Genomic DNA, 27,825 nt, shown 5'->3' with positions numbered 1-27,825 from the left:
TTACTGGTATAGCAAAGGCATGGGGCAGGGTGTATGGGTACACAGAAGAGCCTCTAGGTCCCCATGCACTGGCCTCTCCTGCCTGGCTGTCTTGTTCTTCGTTGGCGTCAGTGTCCGTGCTGTTTTCTTCTAGATGTGGCCCGGAGCTCCCACTCCAATGGGCCCTGGGACAGAGGCATTGAGAGCTACTGAAATATAAAATGAGATAGGAGAAGACCAGCTAGGGCCAATCTTAAGGAGAAAAGCCTGGAAGAAACATTTGCGGCTGTAAAAAGTATCAGGCTGGGTGTTGGTGGTTCAGTTTGTAATCCTAGCTATTCAGGTGGTTGAGATCTGAGAATCACTGGTTCGAAGCCAGCCTCGGCAGGAAAGTCCCTTAAACTCCAATTAAGCACAAAAAAGCCAGAGATTGAGCTGTGGCTCAAGTGGTAGAGTTACCAGTCTTGAGAGAGAAGCTAAGGGAGAACATGTGGGCCCTGAGTCAAGCCCGCCCAGTATTGGTGCACGCACGCGCACACACACACACACACAGATCATTAATAATTTGTGTGTTAAAATGGTAATATCGCCGGGTGCCAGTGGCTCACACCTGTAATCCTAGCTACTCAGGAGGCTGAGATCTGAGGATCGAGGTTTAAAGCCAGCCTGGCTAGGAACATCAGTGAGACTCTTTTTTTTTTTTTTTTTGGTCGTAGGGCTTGAACTCTGGGCTTGGGCGCTGTGAGTCTCACAAACTTTCCTGCCCGGGCTGGCTTTGAACCGCGATCCTCAGATCTCAGCCTCTGGTGTAGCTAGGATTACAGGGGTGAGCCACCGGCACCCAGCTAGTGAGACTCTTATCTCCCTCCAATAAACCACTAGAAAACCAGAAGTGGTGCTGTGGCTCAAGCAGTAGAGCTCTTGCCTTGAGCTGAAGAGCGCAGGGATAGCGCCCACACCCAGAGTTCAAGCCCCATGACCAACAAAAATGGTAATGTCTTTGAAATCTTAGGTTAAACAATACATTGTTAAAATTAACTTCACCTGTTTTTCTTTTGAAATTGGCTACTAGGAAAAAATGTGAAAATGTAAAAAATGTATCATTCACCTTTTTTTTTTTTTTTTTTTACTAGACAGCTCTGGTCTCTTGAATCTTGGTGTGGAGTTTAGATTTTGTCTGTAGGGCGGAGGGAGACCTTTGAAGCGTTTTAAGTAAGGGAGTGACATGGTCAGATTGAGGTGTAGGAAGATTGCTTTGTCTCTCTGTGGAGGACTGACTGATGGAAGAGGGTTGGGATAGGAGCAGTAGATGGTTCTAGAAGCAGAGGGTGGAGGGTTGCTGTTGGTGACAGCAGAAGAAACATCATGAGTGGACTTAAGAGCTAAGGATGGGGCTGGGAAGGTGGCTCAGTGGTAGAGTGCTTGCCTTGCATGCATGAGGCCCTGGGTTCAATTCCTCAGCACCACATAAGCAGAAAAAGCCAGAAGTGGAGCTGTGGCTCAAGTGGTAGAGCACTAGCCTTGAGCTGAAGAGCTGAGGGACAGCGCCCAGGCCCGGAGTTCAGGCCCCATGACTGGCAAAAAAAAAAAAAAAAAGAGCTAAGGATGTTGGAGGAACGAGAGAGTGGCAGCTGGGTGTGTGGGGAGGGGTCGCTGGCATAATTGGGAGAGGCACAAGGGTCAGGGTTCATTAGGCTGGGTGGGTGCTTTCCCTTTGGCCGAGAGGGTGATGGTAGGTCTCTGACAGTGAAGATGTCTTTGTCTCGGGATATGCCAGGTTTGGGATGTACTGGGGACCATGGAAGTCCTAACTAGACTCAGCGTCATGAGCCCGGAGCTCTGGAGAGAAGTCTGCTGTGAAAGGTAAGAAGTTAGGAATCTGTATAATTCCGAAATTAATGCCATGAATAGTCCGGAAAGACCAGAGAAAGGCCTCTAAGATCCAATAATCTGCAGGGAGAAACAAGCTGCGATCCAAATACAGTTGTGTGTTTGTTGTTTTCTTTGGTTTAAGATAATAGAATCCAGGAAGAAAAAAAAATCCAGTCTTTTAAGCTTGTAATAAGTCAAAGTACATTTTCATTACTTCTTTTATTTACTTTTTTGGGTTCCAGTCCTTGGGCTTGACTCAGGGCCTGGGTGCTGTGCTGTTCCTGAGCTTTTTATCTGCTCCACCACTTGAGCCACAGCTCCGCTTCTGGCTTTTTTGGGGGTGGTTAATTGTAGATAAAGGTCTCACAGACTTTCCTGCCCAAGCTGAACCATGATCCTTGGATCTCAGCCTGCTGAGGAGCTAGGATTACTGGTGATGGCCACAGCTTTTATTACATTTTATTTGGTTTGAGTAGACGCATCCCTAAGGCCATGCTTCCAGTGGGCCTGTGCCCCTGCTAAGGCTGTAGACAGGAAGGGTGTGGACACGGATAGCTGTCATTCAGGTTTCTGCCGTGGGGGTGCTGAGGGCTGTACTTCCACCTTGAGGACCAGTGCCAGCCCTGCTCTGGTTGTGAAGCTCTTCCTCCCAGAAACCTTCAGGGCATTGTCTCAAGCCTTAGTACTTAAACTCTGCCTTGGAATGCTTTGAGGAGAAACCTTAACCCAGTCTTCTGAAAGGGGGTGGGGAGTGGGGGGGGGGTGGGGAGGGGAGCGGCGCGGGGTGGATGGGTACTGAGGAAGGACAGATAGACAGCAGGCAAACATACCCTCTGCTTTGATCAAAAGTGCTGTGTGTGTCGGGGCTTAGCAGCCTGCAGCCTGCTGATTCCTTCATGCTAGATCCTCGGTTCCTGCCAAGAGACACACTGGCCTTGATACAGTGGCTCTTGTTCTTCCTCTATTCAGCTTGATGGCTGCCAAGTGAAGAGTTCAGCGGTGGCCTTCAGCTTAATGTCGTCACTAGAAGTCTGCTGAGCACAGATTAACCCGTGCCTGGATTTTATTTATTTTTTTCTGTCTTTTAAAAAATTAGACTAGGGGGCTGGGAAGGTAGCTCAGTGGTAGAGCGCTTGTCTTGCATGCCTGAGGCCCTGGGTTCGATTCCTCAGCACCACATGAGCAAAAAGAAAAAAGCTGGAAGTGGCGCTTATGGCTCAAGTGGTAGAGTGCTAGCCTTGAGCTGAAGAGCTGAGGGACAGCACCCAGGCCCAGAGTTCAGGCCCCATAACCGGACCCAAACAAACAAACAAACAAAAATCAGACTAGGACCGCTTTTTGTCAATGTTTGGATTCCTGTGACACCCATTCTGGTGTGGGCATGCAGGATATTTAAATGGTAGTGTTGTAACATGACTGGGGGAACCATCTAGAAAGATATTGTAATTGCTTTTCATGAACACATCGTCAGGAGTTGCTGTGCAGATTAGTTAGAAACTGATGACTCATCAGAATGGAAGTTGGCTTGCAGAGAGAAAGAAGCAGGAGTTGAGAATCACCCCAGATCCTTACAATCAAATGTAGTCTCATCTATAAGGTAAGAAGAAAGGTTCAGAAGGTTGGGCTATGGCTCTTCATTTCCGGCCTGAAGCCAGGGATTTGCCAGACACCTCCTGTGGAATGGAAAACCAAGGCTGTTTATCACATTCATTTGTTTATTTTCACTCATTCATATGTAAAATTAAGCATCCCTAGCATGCCAGGCCTTCATGTCTTTGTCATGTAAGGAGCCTGTGGCCCTAGGAGAAAGGAACAGCCATTTCCAACCATCTGCAAAGCACCTCTGTTTTTCACCTTCTCAATTAGTGACAACTTCTTTATATTAATCCTACAATTTGATGAGTCTTCTTGACCTCTGACCTTAGCCACTTAACACATTTCTTTTTTCTCCCTGGCTTGGTGATCACATGTGATACTTTGTAGATTGTCCTTCCCTCAGGTTCCAGCCTCCCCTGGGCTGCTCTAACCTTAGACTAAAGACTGGGATAATGTCAGGTCTGGTGACCAAGGACCACATTAGAGGATAGCTCTGGGCTGTAACAGAAAACAGTGCTTTGTGAACAGAGGACTGTGAAAAAATGCCCCCGGGCAACAAAAAAGGCTTTCAGAAGTCAAGTTGAGAAGAGGAAGACCAGAGAAGAGGATGTGAGAAAATATCCTCCCCTAGCCTGGGTGTCTGCTTGTCTTGTGCTTTTTCTATCCAGGAAATGACTTGTCTGATTGGAAAGAATTACTGTCCTGGAGTAGATGAAGCTTTGACAAGAGACCCTAATGTGCCAGGCACTGGTGGTGACTCATGCCTGCAATCTCAGCTATTCAGGAGGCTGAGATCTGAGGATTGTGATTCAAAGCCAGCCTGGGTTGGAAAGTCCATGAGACTCTTAATTTCCAGCTAACCATCAGAAAACTGGAGATGAAGTTCATTTTGATATGCTTCATTATATATGGTCCTGTGCACTTAGCGATTAAGCTATTGTGATCCCTGCTAAGAATATCATAGACATTCTAATTATTACAAATGAGAGAAACTATGAAACCTATATTTCTTTGGGCCTGGCTTGCTTCACTTAATATAATTTTTTTCCAGGTCTTTCCATTTCCTTACAAATGGGGCAATGTCATTCTTTCTGATGGAGGCACGAAATTCCATTGTGTATATATACCATATCTACTTGATCCATTCATCTACTGAGGGGCAAAATGAACTCCAAGAATTGGAAACAAGAGGTTCTTATTACGTCCTGTATGCAGTTCTTTTTCTTTCCGTTTTAGTTTTCTGTATGCTTTGTCGTGTATATAAGCTTACCTGATCCATGGAAGGGAAAGGGAATCACAGAAAGAGCAGGACAAAGGATGAACTAATGCAACAATGATACTCACTAGACACTATGTTTGAAATGAACAGTGTTTTAAAAGAAATCTATTCATTACCTTATGTAACTTTTCATTACCTTATGTAACTAACACCCCTGTTTATCACCTTTACAATAAAGAAAGAAAATTGGAAATGGGTCTGTGGCTCAGAGTAATAGAGTGCTAGCTTTGAGCAAAAGAACTCGGGGACAGTGGCCAGGCCCTGAGTTTAAGCTCTTCAACCAAAAAATAAATAAATAAAAAATAAAACAGTTTTTGAAGAAGGCCCTAATGTCATCAAGTAAGTGAAGCCTCAGCAAAGATCGAGGGTCAGGTCATGAAGCCAGCTTTGCCATTGTTGATGAATACTGGATATCAGCTACTGGAAAGATACAGGTGAATAAATAATTTCTTTTAAAGAGAAGGTGGTGTAACAGAGGTTCAGACTTGCTAGTGTCTTGAGAGTAGCCTGATGGAGACTGTTTTCTCAGCCTCATTCTAAGAAATTTTAGATCATATAGCTGTATGACATGAATCTTGTCAGAATGACAAGACTTGACATACCAGAGAAAGATCTTGAAGCCAACCACTAGTGGCTCATGCCTATAATCCTATCTACTCAGGAGTCTGGGACCTAGAGGAGCACAGTTCAAAGCTAGCCAGACAGGAATGTCTGTGAGACTTCATTTCTACCCAGCAAAAAGCCCAACTGGAAGCGTGGCTCAAATAGTATAGTTCCAACCATGTGAAAGAAAACCACATGAGAGCTTGAGATTCTGAGTTCAAACCTCACTCAGTACTGGTCAAGCAACAACAACAACAAACATCTTAGTATTTTGAAACAAAATTTATGCAGAAAAAACTTATAAAGACTTGCACTGAAGTACGAATGTTAATTACATAGAAATTATAATAGACTTTGGTTTAACAGCAATACATACATACATACATAAAAAATATATTCTAGGACTTGAGTAGCAGCAGCAGCCTCAGAATAAGTCAGTGGCATGCTATGGTTGTCAGAGTAGCTAATGTGCTTTTAGGAGAATTCATTGAAATTTACTACCCAGACCAAAGGTGGGGGTCACACATGCCCAGATCACAGCTGGAGAATTATTTTAGCTCCAACAACAGGAGCGGAAAGCTTAGTCCCCCAGAGCTGTGGAGCCTCTCTGTGGGTTAGTCATGAAAGATTACACCTGACATTCTTCTGAACTCATGACTAGGTGCTTCCCAAATCATGGAGTAAGCCTGCAAGGAAAACAGGCAAACAAAAGCACTAACTTTAATCTTGATAATTGCAAGGGAATACTTGACCAAACAAGATAAATATGTGGAAGAACGAATGTCTTCTCATTCGGTTTGCAAGGTAATGATAGAAGAATAATTTTTGTAAGTTTCGTGTGTCTGTAAATGTGGTAGTCTTTGCCTTTAAAGCTACATTCCTTTTGAAGTAACCAAAGACTTTAGATCTAAATACCCCACCAGGTGTGTGTGCGTGTGTGTGTGTGTGTGTGTGTGTGTGTGTGTGTGTATGTGTGTTGGTTCTTGAGCTTGAACACAGAGCCTGGGCACTGTATTTGCTCAAGGCTGGCACAATTCTATCACTTGAGCTACAGCCCCACCACTTCTGGCTTTTTTTTTTTTTTTTTTTTTTTGTCGGTCGTGGGGCTTGAACTCTGGGCCTGAGCGCTGTCCCTCAGCTCTTCAGCTCAAGGCGAGCGCTCTACCACTTGAGCTACAGCGCCACTTCCGGTTTTCTGGTGGTTTATTGGAGATAGGAGTCTTCACGGTCTCTCCTGCCCGGGCTGGCTTTGAACTGCGATCCTCAGATCTCAGCCTCCTGAGTAGCTAGGATTACAGGCGTGAGCCACCAGCGCCCGGCTCACTTCTGGCTTTTTGAAGGTGGCTAATTGAAGAGTCTCACAGACTTTCCTGCCTGGGCTGGCTTCAAATGGCAATCCTCAGATCTCATCCTCCTGAGTATCTGCCAAGATGTAGTATTTTTGCCCAGTGGAGGGGAGTTTGAATTCAGGGCTGATACCTTGTAGGCAGGTGGTCTGCCACTTGAGCCATGCTCCAGCGCTACAAACCAGCATTTATTAAGCAACTGTGTCCTAGAAAGGCCACCGTGAATGAAATAAAGACTCTGTTCTCAAGGATTTCATAGTCTAGTAAGGAGAGACCTAGAACACACTGCAGGCTCACCTGCAGTGAGCTACTGTCAGAGTTTTGTCATTTGGAGGAAGGGGTGCTCAGCTGCTTTTAGTTCATTTCTACCAGCTGAGCTGTGATTGTGGCCCTGGAGTTGAGGGAGTAGGCTCAGGAGGTAGGAATGATGTGAGATGGGGCCTCCAGGACTGCCGATTTAGAGAATTCCAAATGGTTTGCACTTGAAGTGAAGGAGGTGTCAAGGCTGGTAAGACGGACGAGATCTTAGGATCAAAGATGTTATCTAAAGAACAAGTGAAATGAGAATGCTAGAGTGGCATTAATGGCATGAGTCTTATCTAATGGGATATGATTATAGTTTAAATTATATATAATGATATATAAAATATCCTATTATAATAAGAGGACTATTGCCTAGTAAGTGCAAAATCTTTTTTTTCTTTTTTTGGTCATGGGGCCTGAATTCTGGGCCTGGGTGCTGTCCCTAAGCTCTTCAGCTCAAGACTAGTGCTCTACCACTTGAGCCACAGCGCCACTTCCAGTTTTCTGGGGCTTATTGGAGATAAGAGTTTCATGGACTTTCCTGCCCGGGCTGGCTTTGAACTGCGATCCTCAGATCTCAGCCTCCTGAGTAGCTAGAATTACAGGCATGAGCCACTGAGGCCCAGCTCCAGTAAATGCAAAATCTTAAATAGATTTAAAACCTACTGTTGTCTCTTCCTCCTCCTTCTTCTTCTTCTTTTTTTTTTTTGTTGTTGGTTATAGAGCTTGAACTCAGGGACTGGGTACTGTCCTGACCTCTTCTATTTGAGGCTAGTGTGCTCTACCACTTTGAGCCATAGCTCCACTTCTGGTTTTTGAGTGCTTAATTGGAAATACGAGTCTCACGGGGACTTTTCTGCTTGGGATGGCTTCAAACTGCGACCCTCAGATCTCAGTCTCCTGAGTAGCTAGGATTACAGGCATGAGCCACCACTGGCTCTTGGCTTCAAAAAAAATTTTTTTTTTAAATGATGAGACTGGTTTTATTTTCTGAGACTGTTTAGGTATTATTTTTCTCCAAATTTGCTCATCTTCCCTAAGCTTTGACATTTTTTTGCATCAATTGTTCTATGGTTGCGTTTTATGTTTTAATTAATTATCACTCCCTTCCCCTCCTCCCCACTCTAAGATTGTAGGGATGGATCCCAGAGCCTGGTGTGTGCCATAAGTATGCCTAGCTACATCCCTAGCCTTTGGTGTTTTGAGAAAAGATCTTGCTATGTAACTCACGCTGGCCTTGAACTCAGGATCCTCTTGTCTCTGCCTCAAAGTGTTGGGATTACAGACATATGCTACCACACCTGCCTTTAATTTTCTTATTTTATTTTATTAGTTTGTCATTGTACTCTCTTACCTGTTCCTCTGCCATTTTCCTTTTTTTGTAGTGTTTCATGCACAGTCATCCAGATCATACCTGTTAGAGGTTTATTCTGTTTAGACCTGCTGGAGAAAAAAGCTTCTGACATCATTATTTTCTTATTTCATTTCCATTCATTTGTCTGTCTCCATTTTTCTATTTTCTTGGTATGTTCTGTTATCTTCAGTTGAACTGTGATTTCCAGACTTTCTTTATACATTGCCTTCAACTGGGTCTTGTACTTTATCCTGTATTTTGAAAACATGTCTTGTGAATTTAAACTACAATTATTTTGTTGAGTATATAATGAGGTTTTTACCTGCCTCTTAACCTGTAATTCTATACTATTTGTGTGTGTGTGTGTGTGTGTGTGTGTGTGTGTGTGTGTGTGTGTGTGTGTGTGGCTATGGATTTTCTTTACTATCTTATTTTAAATTGTATCTGTCTATTTATTTATTTGCTGGTCCTGGATTTTGTACTCAGAGCCTGGGTGATGTTCCCTGAGAATTTTTTTTTTCCTCTCAAGGGTGGTGCTCTTCCACAAGAGCCACAACTCTCCTTCTAGCTTTTTGGTGATTAATTGGAGATAAGAGTCTCACAGACTTCCATGCTTGGGCTAGCTTTGAACTGAGATCATTAGATCTCAGCCTCCTGAGTAGCTAGGATTACAGGAATGAGCCACTGGTGCCCACTTAAATTATCTTTTTGAAAATACTCTCTACTGTTCATTGAATGGTTCCTTTAAAAAATACCTTTGTATTACTTCACCAAAAAAAAAAAAAAAGCAAACATTATCTATACTAGCTGGGCACAGTGGCTCATGCCCATAACCCCAGCTACTTTAAAAGCCAAAATCAGGAGGATCATGGTTCTAGGCTAGCCCACACAAACAAAAATCAGTTTGTGAAACCTCATCTCAATAGAAAAAAGCCTGCATGATGGCACATATCTGTCAATCCAGCTATGATGGCAAGCATCAAGTCAGGATAGAGGTCCAGGGGCAAACCTGGGCAAAAAATGACACACCCAGTTACAAATAACCAGTGCAAAACAGTGTTGGAGGCTTGGCTCTGAGGTAGAGCATCTCTCTAGCAAATGCCAGATCCTGACTTCACAGTTACTACCAAAAACTTACCCCAGAAAACTTACACCAGAACAAACACCTTCTTTCCCCACCTCTCCCTCCCTCCCTCCCTACCTCCTTCCCTCCCTCCCTCCCTCCCTCTCCAGATTCAAAACCTACTCTCACAATGACCTTTTTTAGATCCCGCTTACGAGTGAGATCATTTAGTATATGTCTCCATGCCTGGCTTATTTCATCTAAGCCATTTTTAAGTATACAGTTCAGTAGTGTTAATAAGTACATTGACATTGTTGTGAAACCAATTTACAGAACTCTGATTCTTGCAAAACAGGTCATCTTTTACAATCCAACAGCACTTTCTGTCTCCGTGAATCTGACTCCCCTACCACCCTCACGTAAGCAGGATCATATACTGTTCTGTAGCTTGCTTCTTTTACTTCAGGATTTGCCCATGTTTGGAGCATGTGTCAGGATCTTCTTCCTTTATAAAGGTAATTATATTTATTGTGCACCTTTTACCTTTTACTGATCCATTCATCCATTGATAGATACTTGGATTATGTTTAGCCATGGGCTTTTTTTTGGCCAGTTGTGGGGCTTGAACTCAGGTCCTGGGTACTGTCCCTGAGCTTTTGTGCTCAAGGCTAGCACTCTATCACTTGAGCCACAGCACCACTTCCTGCTTTTTAGCAGTTAATTGAAGATAAGATGAGTCTCACAGACTTCCTGTGTAGGCTGGTTTCAAACCATGATCCTCAGCTCTCAGCTTCCTGAGTAGCTAGGATTACAGGCATGAGCCTCTGGTGCCCAGCTGTGTCTAATTTTGGAAGCTTTCAAAAATAATTCTATGAACAAAAATATACAAATGTCTCTTTGAGACCTTACTTCCAGTTCTTTTAGGTATAACATTGGCAGTGGAATTGCTAGTGATTTCACTTTATTTGCCTTTTTTCCCCCTCGTTGTACTACACACACTATCTTTGAAGTCCTAGGCTTGACAAGCACTCCTCCTGCCTCAGCCTCCTAAGTAGCTGGGATTACAGGCATATACCACCATGCCCGGCTAATTTCACTTTTTTTTTTTTAAAGGAACTGCCATCATGTTTTTCATAGCAACTGTACCTTTTTATATATTCCAACCAACAGAGTACAAAGGCTCTGATACTCCACAGCTTCACCAACTGTTTGTTATATTCTGGGTTTTACTGGTAACCATTCTCATGGGCATAAGGTGGTAATTTGTACTTTTCTAAAATTTTACAAATTAAATATGCATCTTGTGCCAGGTTGAAATTAGCTGTATATTTACCAAATTTGAGGGGTGTGTATGTGGGTTCCATCATGCCTTTATTCACTTGATAGTTTTGCTGGGTACAAAATGTTGAGAACTGTCTCTTTTGGTTTATGAAAATCTGTCTGTCTTGTCATTGCTCTAACTTTTCTTTGTTCTTCAACTGTTTTCATGATCTTCTATTTGTCTTTGGTGAGCTATAATTTCATTACAGTGTGTCTAAGGATTTACTGTTCGTTTATACTGCATGAGATCTACTGAGGAGCCTGAATTTGAGGATTGATAGCTCCCTTTCATTCATTCTGAAGACTTCTGACATTATTCTTTAACTCTTACTTCCTCCCCCACTTTTAAAAATAATCAGTTCTCCCAGAACACCAGCTAAGTGGACTTGGGATTTCTTATTCTTTTTCTTTCTTTTTTTTTCTTTCTTTCTTTCTTTCTCTCTCTCTCTCTCTCTCTCTCTCTCTCTCTCTCTCTCTCTCTCTCTCTCTCTCTCTTCCTTTCTTTCTCTCTCTCTTTCTTTCTTTTTTTCCCCCCAGTTGTGGGGCCTGAACTCTGGGCCTTTCCCTCAGCTACGCTGTCCCTCAGCTCTTCAGCTCAAGGCTAGTGCTCTACTACTTGAGCCACAGCGCTACTTCCAGCTTTATCTGCTTGTGTGGTGCTGAGGAATCGAACCCAGGGCCTCATGCACGCAAGGCAAGCACTCTACCACTGAGCCACCTTCCCAGCCCGTGACTTCTTATTCTATATGCAGCTTCTCTTTCATATTTCCATTGCATTTTCTCTTGGTACTACATTGTGTGTAATTAGCAATTTTGGTTTAAATTCATAAATATTTTCTGCAGTCATATCTAATCTGTTACTTAACATAGACACTGAGTTTTATATTTTCTTTGAATATAATTTTCTTTCCTTTGAGACAAAGTTGTGCTATGTAAATACTCAGGCTGGCCTTGAACTCAAAACTGTGATTACAAGCATATGCCACCACACCAAGCTTTATTTTTTAAAATTTCTAGCTATTAGCATATGTTATTTAAAAAAATTTTTTTTCCTCCCAGAACTGGGGCTTGAACTCAAGACTTTCCCTATCTCACTTTGTTTTTTTTCTGCTCAAAACTGACACTCTACCACTTGACCCACAGCTCCACTTCCTAGTATGTTATTTTTGTAGCTAACATGTCTACTCTTATCACTTTTGATTTCACCTTTTCTTAAAACATACCAGACATTGTTGTTGGATAGCCTATATCTGATAATTTTCTTATCTGGAACTCTGGAAATTTTCAGTCTATTGCTATTGTGACTCTCCATTGTTAGCTGGCTTTCTTAACCAGGGTGTAGATGGTTATTTCTTGTAGAGAATTTATATTTAGTGACATTTGTGAATATACTGAATAGTATTCTGTTGGAAAATTGTTCCCTATGAGACATTCACATTGTTCCCTTCTAATGAGCACTACCAATTATAACTGCCCAGTTTTGGACTTTTCAAAGTGGGTAATATGAATTTGAGTCTTCTTAGCATCTAGGGATAATAAGTTTAATTCTTGGTTTCCTGAGCTGGAGTGTGTTTTGTTTTGTGGCATATTTCTTCTCTTCTCACGGGGGTTGGGGGCTCACTTTGATGGCTCAGGCGCTACATAGGGCTTCAGGGGGAGCAGCACGCGTGCATGCGTGTGTGTGTGTTTGTGTGTGTGTGTGTGTGTGTGTGTGTGTGTGTGTGTTGAGGACAAGTCTCACTGATTCCTGCCTGGGCTGGCTTTGACCTGTGATCCTCAGATCTTAAAATTCCTGGGTAGCTAGGATTACAGGTGTGAGCCACCCATGCCCGGGCTGTCATTTAGTGTTGAGATGCTCTGGTTTACCATATTGAGCAAATGCAAGTCCCTTAGCAATTTTGAACTTGTGAAGCCTTACCTGAATTCTATAGATGTAACACAAGAGGGGTTTAGGGTGGCTTATATTCATTTGTCCATTCTTCTTCTTGCTCATCTATTCATTGGCTCTGTTCACTTTGTGGCTGGTAGTGGCCTAAAGACTTGGTACAGAGATGAGCGAAACAGAAGTAGCCCTGTCCTCAGGAAGCATCTGGTCCAGGGAAGAGAGACCCTGAACACTGGCAGCTTTCCAGGGTAGAGGTAAGGAAGGCAAATGACTCTGTGCAACTCTCTTGGCCAGTATTTGCACAGCTACCTGGTTTTGTTGTTTCAGCTTTTCCTTTATGAGTTAAGTGTTTTTGTGGGTGTATAGGAATGCCTTACATGTTTGCCCTGTTTCCTTGTGTTCTATGGGAAATGCTCTGAGTTCAGTTTGAAGGTTGAGAACAACCTTCTTTAAAGTTTAAAGTAACAGCAGCTGAGAGGTCAGAGAGCACATCCGAGTCACTCAGTAGCTGAGCAGCAGCCATGTTGGGGCCCTGCCAGCATGGGAAATGGCGGTAAGGACATGGAATCTTGTGTATTCAGATCCCAAGAGTTTAAGGGTAGTGTCTGTGACAAAGATGTGCACTGATTCACTGAACAAACACACTGAGATCTAGTGGGGATCAGGCACTGTCTACCCTGCTCCCTGGGGAAGGAGTGTGCAAATCTTCTTATCTCTCATCCCTGTCACCCACGAAGCCAGTCATTTACCAAGACTGACCGATTCTCACTTAGATAAGTTTCTCAAGTCTGTACCCCATCCCCTGTTCCCCTCTGTCTGACACTGCGGTCCATCCACGACCTGCCAGCGTGCTTCCCTTTGGTCTTCCTGCCTCCAGGTCGCCTGGCTAGGTTCCTGTGCTCACTGCCCCATGGAGAGTTGCTTTTTCTTTTTTCTTTTTCTCTTTTTCCCTTCCTCCTCCTCCTCCTCCTCCTCCTTCTTCTTCCTCTTATTCTTCCTTTTTTTTTGTTGGTCGTGGGCTTGAGCTCTGGGCCTGGGCACTGTCCCTCAACTCTTCAGCTCATGGCAAGTGCTCTACCACTCGAGCCACAGTGCCACTTCCAGTTTTCTTTCTTTTTTTTTGGGGGGGGGGTCCGGTCGTGGGGCTTGAACTCTGGGCCTGGGCGCTATCCCTCAGCTCTTCAGCTCAAGTCTAGGGCTCTACCACTTGAGCCACAGCGCCACTTCCGGCATTTTTCTTTTTGCTTATGTGGTGCTGAGGAATTGAACCCAGGGCCTCAGGCATGCAAGGCAAGCGCTCTACCACCTTTCCAGCCCCCACTTCCAGTTTTCTGAGTGGTTTTATTGGAGATCAGAGTCTCACGGCTTTTCCTGCCCCATCTAGCTTTGAACCCTGATCCTCAGATCTCAGCTTTCTGAGTAGCTAGGATTACAGGTATGAGCCACCGATGCCCAGCTTCCATCCTTCTTTTCTTTCTTTCCTACCTCCTTTTCTTTCTTTACTTTTCCTTCTCTTCCTCCTCCTTTTTGTTTTTTTCTGCCAGTCCTGAGGCTTGAACTCATGGTCGGGACACTGTTATGAGCTGTTTTTTGCACAAGACTTACACTCTACCATTTGAGCCACAGCTCCACATCAGGCTATTTTTGGTTTGGTTTTGGGTTTGTTTGAGTAGTTTATTGGAGATAAGAGTATCATGGCTCGGTGACCATGGCCATGCCTATAATCCTGGCTAGGGGTCTGAGATCCTCAGAGGATCATGGTTCAAAACTAGCCCAGGCTGGAAAGGTTCATGAGCCTCTTTTTTCCAGTTAGTCACAAAAAAAGCTGGAAGTGGAGCTGTGACTCAAGTGGGAGAACACTAGCCTGGAGAAAAACACCTCAGGGATAACGCCCAGGCCCTGTGTTCAAGCCTCAGGAGCAATCCTAAAAGAAAAACATCTTATGGACTTTCCTGTCCAGGCTAGCTTTGAACTGCAATCCTCCGATCTCAGCTTTCTGAGTAGCTAGAATTATAGACATGAGCCAGTGATGCCAGCAAATGATTAATTTTTTGTTGTAGTTATATCCAAAAAGACATTTGTTTGACAATACTGTTGGCCAGTGATTTATTATATAATTAAATTAAAGAAGTAATCATTCAAGATAAACATAGACAACATCATCTCCATCTATAGTCCAACCACCCAGAAAAGAGGGTATATTACTGAACTCTTGCTGTGGAGGAGAATCTCACACCTCAAAATGGTGGGCACTTACAGGTCAAGTGTCCTTTTAAAAGGGAAAGACATCATCCATTTGTTTACTGATGAAAAACTAAACAGTAAACATCATCTCCTTGACTCGTAAGTTCCTAAGATTTGAACTTGAATAAGTAGGACACAGGAAAGAATGACTTCACTGGAATACACACAGAAAAAAAAACTGAATAAACTTAAAAGCTAAGAATCAAATTTCACCCCACTGACCAGTTATGGCAAGGCAGAAGATCCACCTCCCCCCACCCTCCAGAGGCCCTCCCCCCCCCACACACACAGGGGCCTTCTCCCCCACAGAAGCCCTCTCCCCACCCAGGCGCCTACTACCAAACCTGATTGTAAACAGAGGTGCCCACGCCATGTCTTATGGGGTGAGGAGTCCCAATTGGCCAAAGCCAAAAATAAATATGATTAAAAGAAAAAAATGCTTCTTTTTATATTGACAAGCTTCTGTGTTTTCTACTGATCTCTCTTGGAGAATGCCAGTGTGCAGCTGGAGGCGGGTGAGCTGCAGTCTTGTCTGACTAATTGGATATTCTGCTTCAAGCTAGAGGCAGGGTTCTGGGCCAGAGGCATTGCCTCAGGCTCACCTGGTGGGCTGTTTATTTGGGGAGAAGATGCGGGGATGGAGTAGCTGCCTGAGAGAAGGGCAGACAGAGCCTTCCACCATTTAAATATTAAGATTTAGCTCAGGGCCTTGGTTTTTTGTTTTTGTTGTTGTTGTTGTTGTTGTTGTTTGGGGGGGGCTCCGGTCGTGGGGCCTGAACTCTGGGCCTGGGCACTGTCCCTCAGCTCTTCAGCTCAAGGCTAGCGCTCTACCATTTGAGCCACAGAGCCACTTCCGGCTTTTTTCTTTTTGCTTATGTGGACGGAGGAATCGAACTCAAGGCCTCATGCATGCAAGGCAAGCGCTCTACCACTGAGCCACCTTCCCAGCCCCAAGGGCCTTGGTTTTTAAAGCTTGGGGATTTGTGGTGGGCTGACTTGGTGTGGGGTGCTTCTTCATGCCCTGCCACACAAGCGGAGGTGGGGCACCCTTGAACCCTGGCACTGGGCTGGGTGAGCAGTTCCATTCGTCTCTCAGAACAGAATGGACAGGCCTGCATTCACTTGGGGACAGGACCAAGAAGGCCCTGAGTTCCTTCCCTTGCTCAGCTCTCAAGGTTTTTCGGCTGAATAAAAGGAAAATCCAGCTATGTCCTCCGATGGTCCACGCAGGCACTGGGGTTTCTTCTTTGGTCACTGTGAGAGTGAGCACCTCACGGTTCGTCCAGGAATGCAAGTGTAGACTCGGGCTCCATGCCAAGATCTCCCCCCAGACACTGAGGCTGGGGTGACAGTTTGGGAGATTTGTTCTCCCTCCACCTTTTGTAGGGAATGGGAGGAAAGCCAGAGCTTTTGGGTGGTTAATTAGAAATGAAGAGTCAGCCACGCACCTGTGACTCATGCCTGTAATCCTAGCTATTCAGGAGGCTGAGATCTGAGGATGGAGGTTCAAAGCCAGCCCAGGCAGAAAAGTCCCTGTGAGGGCTGGGAAGTGGTAGAGCACTTGCCTTGCATGCTTGAGGCCCTGGGTTTGATTCCTCAGCACCACATAAGAAAAAAGCCGGAAGTGGCGCTGTGGCTCAAGTGGTAGAGTGCTAGCCTTGAGCTGAAGAGCTGAGGGACAGCACCCAGGCCCAGAGTTCAGGCCCCATGACCAGACCTCCCCCCCAAAAAAAAAGAAAAAAATAAAGAAAAGTCCCTGTGAGACTTTTATCTCCAATTACCCACTCAAAAACCAGAGGTGAAGCTGGGTGCCGGGCACCAGTGTCTCATGCCTGTAATCCTAGCTACTCAGAAGGCTGAGATCTGAGGATCACAGTTCAAAGCCAGCCCAGGTAGGAAAGCCCAGGAAACTCTTATTCCAATTAACCACTCAAAAAGCAGAAGTGGCACTGTGGCTCAAAGGTAGCGCATTAACCTCGAGCAAAAGAGCTCAGGGACAGAGCCCATGCCCTGAGTTTAAACCCCACAACTAAAAAATGAAAAGAAAGAGTCTCATGGTCTTTTCTGCTGACTTTGAACCTTCCTCCTCAGATAGCCTCGCACCTGCATAGCTAGCATTGCTGGCAACCAGTTTCTCTCTTTTCTTTTTCACTTGAGACCTGGAGATCTTTAGCTCTATGATGATCATATGCGCAGCAAGGCTTTAGAAGAGTTGATTATGTTAAACAGATGAATTCTTGTCTTTGAGAAAACTGGTGCATGGTACTGGCTGGTCACGTTGAGAATGAACTTTCAAGGCATTTGTTAGAGATGCTTTTCGTGCTGAAGACCTTTCCATAGAAACCGTAGGCTGAGGGCAACTGGGGATGCAGTAGGATGTTGAAGGATACTCAGGGATACTGAAAGTCTGTCAGAGGAAGCTGTGCAGGCTCCATCTGAAGGTTTGGTGATTGATTGTTTTGAGCTTCATCAGAGAGTTTGGTGATTGCTTTGGTCTCAGCCTCAGAATGCTTTTTCCATGGCATTTGTCCAGTTTGTGCTTGATTCTTAAGAGTCTGGGAACATTTTCTCACCCTGCTGGGTGCAGACAGGGTTGTGTAACGTGCCATAGATGTTGAAAGTATTATTAAGTACACCAGGGGACACACGCCTGTTTGCCCAGCACTCAGGAGGCAGAGGCAAGGAGGATCTCAGGTTTGAGGCCAGCCTGGGCTCTATAGAGAGAGCTTGTCGAAAAAGAAGAGAGGAAAGTAGAGCGAGAACCAGTTCACAATGGCATAGAAATAATAAACACTGCAGATGTATTGTGACTCATGGATCGACAAGAAAGATTTTGAAGGGCAAAAGCAAGCAGAGTTGGACCAAATCCCATGTGTAGACTAGTAATTAGTGAAAGGTTAGGAAAACATGATAAGCACTATGGGAACCATGGCGAGAAGGCTCCCAAGTTGTCTTATTCCTTTCTTTTGGTAGTACCAGGACTTGAACTTAGGGCCTTGTGATGGGTAGGCAGGCTTTCTATCACTTGAGCCTCACTTCGAGCCCTCTTTGCTTCAGTTTGTTTTTCTGATAGAGGCTGGTGCTGTTGCCAGTGCTGGTCTCAGCCCATTCTTCTACTTCCATGTCCTGTGCAGCTGCAGTTCACAGGTATGTGTCACTATGCCTGGCTTGCTCTTCAAAATACAGTGTTTCGGGGCTGGGAAGGTGGCTTAGTGGTAAAGCGCTTGCCTTGCATGCCTGAGGCCCTGGGTTCGATTCCCCAGCACCATATAAGCAAAAAGAAAAAAGCCGGAAGTGGCGCTGTGGCTCAAGTGGTAGAGCGCTAGCCTTGAGCTGAAGAGCTGAGGGACAGCGCCCAGGCCCAGAGTTCAGGCCCCACGACTGGACCCCCCCCCCAAAAAAAAAAAAAAACCAAAATACAGTGTTTCCAGCTCTAGCTAACCTGGAACCATTACCTCTGGTCTCCACTGACTAATCCATTTTTCACTAAGAGGGGGTAGTTTGCCTTTTCACTGTGCTGACATTTGCAGGGATGGTACAAAAGTGACGGTGGTGCGTGGGTGCAAAGCCAGGTGATGCCACTACCCTGAAGCTACAATCACCACAGTCCTCGCCTCTGTACTCTCACAGTTAAGAGAAAGTAATGTTGGTTTAACAATGTCTGGTGAGGCCTGGTGCAGTGGTTCAGGCCTGTAATCCCTGCTGCTGGGGAGGCAGAGATTGGGAGGATCGAGGTACAAGGTCAGCCCTAGCAAAAAGTTGGTGAGACCTTTCTCAACAGAAAAAGCTAGGGGTGGTGGCACATACTTGTCATCTCAGCTGCATGGGAAGTATAAACGGGAGGATTAAAGTCCGAAGCTTGTCCTAGTCATAAACATGAAACCCTTCTGAAAAATAACTGAGGTAATTTTTAAAAGGACAGGACTCCAGGAAATGGAAATAATAGGTTTTAGTGAGTTTCTTTTTCCTTCATCTATCTTTGGGAGTGTAAAGGGGGACACAGAAATGGAGAGACAGAGGGTGAACAAATGCAGCAATGGTACCCACTAAACACTATGTTCAAATGAATTATCCAACTTGTGGGTGGGAATGGGAGGAAACAACTGGGAGAGAGCGAGAGAAGAGGTGACATTGTCCAAAAAGAAATAACTATATGGGCTGGGAAGGTGGCTCAGTGGTAGAGCACTTGCCTTGCATGCCTGAGGCCCTGGGTTTGATTCCCCAGCACCACATAAGCAAAAAGGAAAAAAGCCGGAAGTGGCGCTGTGGCTCAAGTGGTAGAGCGCTAGCCTTGAGCTGAAGAGCTGAGGGACAGTGCCCAGGCCCAGAGTTCAGGCCCCACGACCCGACCCCCCCCCACAAAAAAAGAAATAACTGTAACCCCTCTATACATCACCTCTATAATAATCATAAACAAATGTGAAGACAGGCCTGGCTCACGTGATAGAGGAATCTGCTTAGTAAGCATGAGGCCATGAGTTCAAAAAACTTAATCAAATGAAATGTACATACAAACGGGCAGAAGATGAAACCCACATTTGAAGGGATCTAACATTTTTTCTGCAGTTGGGGGCCTATAAACCTAAAATGTTAATGTAGTACAGAAACCAAGGTTTGAAGCACTTACAAGGGAAGCAGCCCAGGCAGAATGCTGCAGACCAGATGTTCAGTCATAGACTGGGTTCTTCAGGGAAGGAAGGCCTGAGGTGGAGAACTCTCCGAATCTTCGGGGAGGAGGAGACCAGCACGGACACGACGGGCAGACTCGGGATGTCTTGATGCCAGTGCACGCAAGCACTGCGAGCTTCGGCCCTTCTTGGTTCCTTTGGTTCACATAGCAGACCTGATCTTTCGACACTTTTGCGTACAAGGGGTATCCTGGACACCAACTTACCCCACACATGCGTGCTATGTGCAGGTCCAACTTATGGATCAGTGGGAAGAAAGCTTGAGCTTAGATCCATTTCCACCACGAGGCAAGCACTCCTTGGACCCCAGGGGAAGTGGCTTTGCTGTTCTTGTTTGCAGTTCTTACAGTCACCCCATAGCCAGAGAAGAGGTCTCAGCAGTGATCTGAGGTTGGGTTCACTGACTTTGGGGGCTGCTTGGCAGTGGGATCCTCACCTTCTGACAAGCCCTTTCTGTCACCAAGGAGAGAGGCTAAGAAACCTCCCCTTTAAGAGCCTCTGACCTTGGCTGGGAAGGTGGCTCAGTGGTAGAATGTTTGCCTAGCATGCATGAGGCCCTGGGTTCAATTCCTTGGTACTACATAATCAAAAAAGAAAATTATTTTAAAAAATAATTCAAAAAGACAGAATTTGGCCTTAAAGCTGAAAGCCCTGGGCCCTAAAGGGATATCATCTCTGTGGGGAGTTTGGGTCTTCTGGTTTGAGCCTCCCTGCCTTCAGAGGGGAACGGAGCAGCTGTCTGTTCTTGTTATGGGGGAGACCTCGTGTCTCCCCTCCTCTCTTAGAGTCTTAGACATTCCCAGTTCCTGTCCAGTCACCCTTCTCTGCCCCCTGCTGCCAATTATGTCCACTTGATCTTCCTGTACTATTCTGGTTGGAGAGGAGACATTGAAGGGAATGGGGAGGTGGCATTCTGTGGGGGGAAGAGAATGACACAGTTCAGATGCAGATGTGAGGCTCCCTTCTGCCCCTCATCCCCAGGCTGGGCAACCTTGGCAGCTGCCCACCTGCCTGAGCCTCCATTTTCTTACTGTCAGAATGGCATCAAACTTACTCTCCCGCACCAACTTTTTGCTCCAAGCTCTGTATGTGCATGCATACATGTGTGTACATGTGCCACCACTGGGGCTTGAACTCAAGGCCTGGGTGTTGTCCCTTAGCTTTCTTGTTCCAGCCTGGTGCTCTTCCACTTGAGCCATAGCTCCACTTCTGGCTTTTTGGAGGAGACTTTCCTGCCTGGACTGGCTGTGAACTTGGGTCCTCAAATCTCAGCCTCCTGAGTCACTAGATTACAAGTATGAGCCACTGGTGCCCGACTTTGCTCCAGACTTGGAGGCTAGTTGATGCTCGAGTGAACCTCAAATTGCCACACACAAAACAGCCTCCTGTTCCAAGGTTTCCAGACTGAGGTCGTGGTATCATGCCATCCGGATACCTCGTGTGTGTATCTGAGAAGTTGGGGTCCTTGCTTATGAATTTACATAACAGAATGAACTAATGTTGGCACATCTTCCTCCTTCTTACATTTCTCTTTTCTCTTTTAGGGATCCTCATCTTCTAGATCCAACGCTGGAATATGTGAAGGTAGGAAGCCAGGATTTCGTGTGAATAGTAGATTTAAACATTTAGTTTATCCTTGAATAATAGAGTTCCCATTTCTCACCCAGTATTGCCAAATAATCCTGCAGTCTGGCTTATGTAGAAAGTGGGTTCAATGGTCTGAAACTACTGGAGGACATTTGACTCTGTTAGTCCTTGGTAAACTTTATAAGTGTCTTGTGACATCCTATTACGTGTACAGTCTTTCCCTTTTTATGTGCCCCAAATGTATCTTAAAACTGAGTTTTTATGAAGAAAGGTATGGTTCTTGTATGTAATACTCCCCAAGAAAATGCAAGTGCATTAGTTTGTGTAAGAACATTCACACCAAGTGGAATCAATGAACAACACATGATTTTATTCAGGTCACATTGTTGCTACCAAATAAAATCTATTTCATTTTGTTGCTAAAGCATCATTTAAAAAAAATTATCTGTAAGATCCTCAAAGAGGTTTCAATTCAACGTGTCAGATTATAAGTACGGTGCATTCAGACCCTGTCACCCCTTCCATTGTTTACGATTTACGATTCATTCCTAAATTCTTAGTCTTAGGATATTTGGTCTCCGGGGAAGGCAGATGAGGAATTGTAGGCCTGTTTTTACCTTTAGTGGATCCTGAGGGCCCTGGGGTTTTGTGGGCTGTCCGCTCTTTCCCAACGCCCCCATGTTGAGAAGGGGACCAGGAAATAGCTCTGTTTTCCATGGAGCTGAGAGTCAATGCTGCTAAATATTTAGCCCTTCTAAACAGTATTTTCCTTCTGGACAGAAAGATAAGATTTTTGTTTTCCACATCTGCCCTCTGGCCTCTCCTCATTTAGGGAACATGCACTTTTGTTTTATTTTTGAACTGCTCTTAGATCTGGTACTTTTGCCAGGCGCTGGTGGCTCACGCCTGTAATCCTAGCTACTCAGGAGGCTGAGATCTGAGGATTGCAGTTCAAAGCCAGCCCAGGCAGGAAAGTCCATGAGACGGTTTATCTCCAATTAACTGGAAGTAGCACTGTGGCTCAAGTGGTAGAGCACTTGCCTTGAGCTGGAAAGCTCAGGGACAGTGCCCAAGCCCAGAGTTTAAGCCCCATGACTGATTGCCCCCCCCCCAAAAAAACCCCACATCTGGTACCTTCTATAGAAGAAAGAATTGGCTTGTCACACTTAGATTTATAGGAAAATGTGTATATATATATATAGTACATAATATATACATATACATACATATATGTAATATATATATAGTGCATATATGTTATATATAACACATATTACGTATAAAACACATCACATATTACTGTGTTTTTTGTGTGTGTGTGTGAGTGTGTGTGTGTGTGTGTGTGAGTGTGAGTGTGATTTCTGTCTTCATTGTTCCCAGGGCAGCCTCCTGGTTTCAGAGCACAGTCATGTTTTTGTAATCTCTACCTTAAGAGTTCTGGCTCTCCCTCCCTCTTTAGACCAGAGGCAGATGAGAGAGAAGAAAGTTCCAGAACAATCACCCATCACATGGTACAACTTGTGGATGCTATTTCTGCCAGTCTGTTATACCTGACCAGTGGTCTGAGCTGTGTTTCCAGCACAGCCAGTGTGCAGCCCTGATTTGGCTCCTGGCTTTTGGAATGGTGGGTTTGTGTCCTGCCTGTACACGTTACATATATTTTTCTGCAGGTTGTGTATTGCAGCTTATGAGGGGACACTATTTATAGGCTATGGTTTTACTTGGCTGTATTATTAAAAATGTGCCTGGGATGATGCAGGATATAAAGCTACACCAACCCTTTAAAATTCACTGAACTCTGTTTTTGTGTGTGTGTGTGTGTGTGTGTGTGTGTGTGTGTGTGTGTGTGTGTGTGTGTGTGTGTGTGTGTGTGTGTGTGTGTGTGTGTGTGTGTGTGTGTGTGTGTGTGTGTGTGTGTGTGTGTGTGTGTGTGTGTGTGCGCACACGCGCGCATATGTGCTCCTCCTGGGGCTTGAACTCAGGGTATGGGTACAATTCCTCAGCTTTTTCACTTGAGGCTAGTGCTCCACCACTTGAACCACTACTCCATTTCTGGCTTTTTTTTTTTTTTTTTTGGTTAATTGGAGAGAAGAATCTTCCAATCTTTCCTGCCCATGCTGGCTTTGAACCATGATCCTCAGATCTCAGCCTCCTGATCTGTGGGGTTTGTTACCTGTAGTCAGTCATGGCCCAAAAAACATCAAATGAAAAAAAAATGTCCACAAATCAACAATTGTTCTAAATAACCTCCTTTTCTTAGTAGCTTCCGAAACCTTATGCTGTCCTGCTCCGTCTCACATGGGACCCGAATCATCCTGGGTCTGGCATTGCCACACCGGATATGCTGCCCTCCTGCGGGCCACCCAGGGGCCATCCTGGTGATCACAGCATCACAAGGCTTGTGTCCAAGTAACCTTTGCTCACTCAGTGGTCCCAGCGCTTGAGAGTAATGATACAGAAAGGAGCAGGGTATAAACCACAGAAGGACAGATTGACCCCGTACTTCGTGGCAACACAGCAAGGCATTGATGAAAAAAAGATAGTGTATATAGAGAACGGGGCCGGGCATCTTGAGATGTATTCTCTAGAGATAAGAGGGGATGGCTGTATTATCTTAGCTATTGCATGTCACTCATAAGATGTGATGGATCAAGATCTGGGATGGAATGGCTTCAGTGTCGTCTTTATCTCCACACCCTGTAGTAGTGAGAATTGGTGAGATCTCAGAGTCTTGAGGAGTTTAGCTGTGAGCCACCAGCACCTGGCTACAAAATATTTTTCCTTCTTACTCTGCTCTGGGTCTAATAGAAGGATTTGGGCGCTGGTTGGGGCCAGTGTGGGGGTATTTTCCACTTGCCTCCAGGGACTACAAAGCTCTGAAAGCAAGTTCTGAAGTCCTCTGACCTGAAGGCCCAGAGAGGCCTACATGCCAGTCGTCTTGGGCTGGTTCATGTCAACTGTAGCACGTCTCAGATTCAGTTGCCCTTTGGAGCCTGGATACTGGTCCCATGAAGCCCCATAAACCAGGGCCAGCGGGGGCCTCATGATTAGAGGGTGGCTGAAGGTAAATGCATGTGAGGTCCTGGTGGACCATGTGAGATGCAGTTTGGCCCCTTGACTTTGATCTGCCCCGCCCTTCTTTCTCCACTTACTCACTGCCTTTGGGGCATGGAGAAAAGAATGAGTTCTATGTAATAACTCCTGGTGGGCCTTATGCTAAGGTCAGATTTATTTAAAGCCTAATCATAATAATCAAGGTGCCAAATGTTTAGGAATTCACCCTCACCCTTGAATGGGGACCGTCTGGTCCCTGCCTGAGCTTCATTTAGGCGGTGGGAACACCCAGCTGTGGGCAAGAGGCGGCAGATCATGAGACTGCCACTGTGTTCACCTCTTTTCTAATGCCCAGAGAAAGAGGGGAGACGGGTGTGACCGCATCCCCTGCCTCCCTGGGCCTAGAGGAGACAAGGCACGGAAGCCTTGTCCAAGGACCGACTGGACTCTACAGCATCAGCACCAACCAGAGCTGGGGAGAGTAAGAATCCAGAATCCAGTTCTGCCCAGTTGGTATTCTGTGTCCTTCTCAGTCTCTGCAGGTTTTGTGCTGTGCCACGTGAAAGCCGTGTGGAAGGGGACCAGTTTCTCTGTTGCTTAGTTACCATCCTCTGTCCTCTGTGCGGAGTGGAGAGGCTAGGGAGTCCCTGGGCTGTTTGGGGGGGGGTTCTTCGGCTGTCCAGTAGGCTGGCCTCCTGCTGAGCTCCCCACCCCCTACAGCACATAGACCTGAAAGGTTTAATTTGAAGTTTGGACGTGAGCAGAAAATAAATAGAAGATCCAAAATAGCCCAGGAATTTGGAATCTTAATTCCCCACCATGTTCATCTCTAAATCTGCCCTGGAGAGTTTGCTGGGTTTTGTTTTCTTGTTTTGCTTCTCAATCTTCGTTTCCTTAGCCCTTTTCTACCCTTGTGGGGGTTTTGTTTGTTTTTTGGTGGTGTGGTTTTTGTTTTTTTGTTTTTTTCCCCTGCAGTAGCTTAAAACACGATCATCTTGAAGGTCTGATTTTAAGAAATTCTTTTCATTTGTAGTTTGGGACTTGGTTTGCAGTGGAATTTTCCTCTGCGTACCTAGCATACCTTACCATAGATAAAACCAGTTTTTGTGTGTGTGTGTGTGTGTGTGTGTGTGTGTGTGTGTGTGTGTGTGTGTGTGTGTGTGTGTGTGTGTGTGTGTGTGTACAGGAGGAAAGAGCTTTCACAGGCAGTGGCTCTGGGCATAACTGATGTAGTTTGACCCTCTGGGCGGCTATAGCTGCTCAGCTTAATGTCCCCGTGGGGTTCTGCTGTATTTCGACCCCCATTAAGATGTATTTAGTCTGTGTCCAGTGTCTTAGGCTTGTCAGGTGTTAGTGTAAGAGATGTGATTAAATAGCTGTGCTAAGATGTTAGTAATTGGTAATGGCTCAGTGTACCTCCCCCACATGACAGTCCAGCAGTGACTCTTAGTCATGCTAGGGAGGGGGCTGGGCTGCATTGAGTTTTCTTCCATTTTCTCTATGGCCTCTGTTTTGCTGCAGCTAGAAAACTTCAGCATGGGATCTTCTTGCTCCTTCCAGCTTAATATTTTTGGGACAATGCATGCCTGTAATACGCCTGAAAGGAAGGGTTTTTTGCTTGTTTTAGCACGTGTTGAGTTCCTAATGTGTGTGTGTGTGTGTGTGTGTGTGTGTGTGTGTGTGTGTGTGTGTGTGTGTGTGTGTGTGTGTGTGTGTGTGTGTGTGTGTGTGTGTGTGTGTGTGTGTGTGTGTGTGTGTGTGTGTGTGTTGTTTTTTTCAGTCTTGGGGCTTGAACTCGGGGTCTGGGCCCTGTCCCTGAGCTCTTTCGCTCAAGGATTGTACTTTACCACTTTGAGCCACCGCCCCACTTCTGGTTTTCTGGTAGTTACTTGGAGATTAGAGTCTCACATACTTTCCTGGCCAGCCTGACTTTGAAGAGCCATCCTCAGATCTCAGCCTCCTGCATAGGTAGGATACAGCCTTGAATCACCAATGTTCATCTTGGGATTGTTTTTTTATCTTGTTTTGTTTTCTTGGGGGGTCCGGTCGTAGGGCCTGAACTCTGGGCCTGGGCGCTGTCCCTCAGCTCTTCAGCTCAAGGCCAGTGCTCTACCACTTGAGCCACAGAGCCACTTCCGGCTTTTTTCTTTTTGCTTATGTGGTGCTGAGAAATCAAACCCAAGGCCTCATGCATGCAAGGCAAGCGTTCTACCACTGAGCCACCTTCCCAGCCCTGATCATGTTTTGTTTTTGAGACAGGTTTTTACTATGTAATGCAGGCTGGCCTTGACCTCTTAATCCTTCTGCTTTAGTCTCTTGAGTGCTGGTTTTACAGGAGTGTAGCACCACATCTAGCTGTGCTGTTAAACTCTTGACCACGCCATTGTCATATTGACTAGACCAAGGGTGGCATTGCATGTTGTATTTCAGACACTGGGAGCAAGGGCCTGATAGATGATAAGAGCCTACCTATTGTGTTTCTTCCGAAGACTAGAGTCTTACCTAGAAACTTGGTTTTTGTGGCCTGTTTCCCTTTTGTCACTTTCTTTTTTCTGGGGGGACCTAAACTGGGGCTGAACTCAGGGCCTGGACATGGTCCCTGAGCTTTTTCCAATCCAGGCTGACATTCTACCACTTGAGCCACACATCTAGTTCCAGCTTTTTGCTGGTTAATTGGAGATAAAAGTCTTATGCAGGCCGGGCGCTGGTGGTTCACGCCTGTAATCCTAGCTACTCAGGAGGCTGAGATCTGAGGATCGCGGTTCATAGCCAGCCCGGGCAAGAAAGACCATGAGACTCCTATCTCCAATAAACCACCAGAAAACCGGAAGTGGTGCTGTAGCTCAAGTGGTAGAGCACTCGCCTTGAGCTGAAGAGCTGAGGGACAGCGCCCAGGCCCAGAGTTCAAGCCCCACGACCGACAAAAAAAAAAAAAAAAGTCTTATGCAGGCTGATTTCAAAGCACCATTTTACAGACTTTTCTTCACAGGCTGGCTTTGAACCCTGGTCCTCTGATCTTAGCCTCTTAAGTACCTAGAATTACTGGTGTGAGCAACTGGCTTCTCTGTCACCTCCTTTAAGTCTAGGCAACTTACTTACACTTTCCCTCGTTGTTCCTTCACTTCCACATTTTTTTTCTTGGAGCTATTCTCATTTCAAGAGTTGCTCCTTATACTACATTTTATAAATCTGTTATTTCAGGCTGGGAAGGTGGCTCAGTGGTAGAGTGCTTGCCTTGCATGCCTGAGGCCCTGGGTTCGATTCCTCAGCACCACATAAGCAAAAAGAAAAAAGCCAGAAGTGGCGCTGTGGTTCAAGTGGTAGAGTGCTAGCCTTGAGCTGAAGAGCTGAGGGACAGTGCCCAGGCCCAGAGTTCAGGCCCCACGACTGGACCCCCCCCCCCAAAAAAAAATTGTGGATATAAATCTGTTATTTCTCTTCTCCCTCTCTCCTTCACTCCCTCTCTCCTTCTCTTCTCTCCCTCCCTCCCTCCTTCCTTCCCCCCCTCTCCCCCTCCCCCCTCCCTCTATCTCTCCTCTTCATACACAGGCTGGCATTACTTTAGTAAAGAGTCTTTTATCTGGGGATGTCTTAAAGGCTTACTGTTTTTAGAGGAAGGAATAGCTGAGTTTCCCCCCCCCCCCCCTTCTAG

General features: G+C 45.4%; 1 protein-coding gene across 3 annotated transcripts in view; it reads left to right on the top strand.

Moving 5' to 3' along the window:
- Window positions 1-27,825, top strand: part of Bcar3 (BCAR3 adaptor protein, NSP family member) — a 117,824-nt gene that overhangs the window by 18,780 nt on the left and 71,219 nt on the right. For all 3 annotated transcript variants that reach the window (XM_070007702.1, XM_070007699.1, XM_070007700.1), the window contains exon 3: window positions 21,077-21,116. In XM_070007702.1, the coding sequence (XP_069863803.1) occupies window positions 21,077-21,116 (40 nt within the window). The remainder of the gene's footprint in view (window positions 1-21,076; window positions 21,117-27,825) is intronic.

The sequence above is a fragment of the Dipodomys merriami genome, unplaced genomic scaffold (assembly GCF_024711535.1).
Source record: "Dipodomys merriami isolate MVZ:Mamm:240054 unplaced genomic scaffold, mDipMer1.0.p SCAF_7, whole genome shotgun sequence".
NCBI lineage: Eukaryota > Metazoa > Chordata > Mammalia > Rodentia > Heteromyidae > Dipodomys > Dipodomys merriami.
This window is presented reverse-complemented; position numbering and strand designations above follow the sequence as displayed.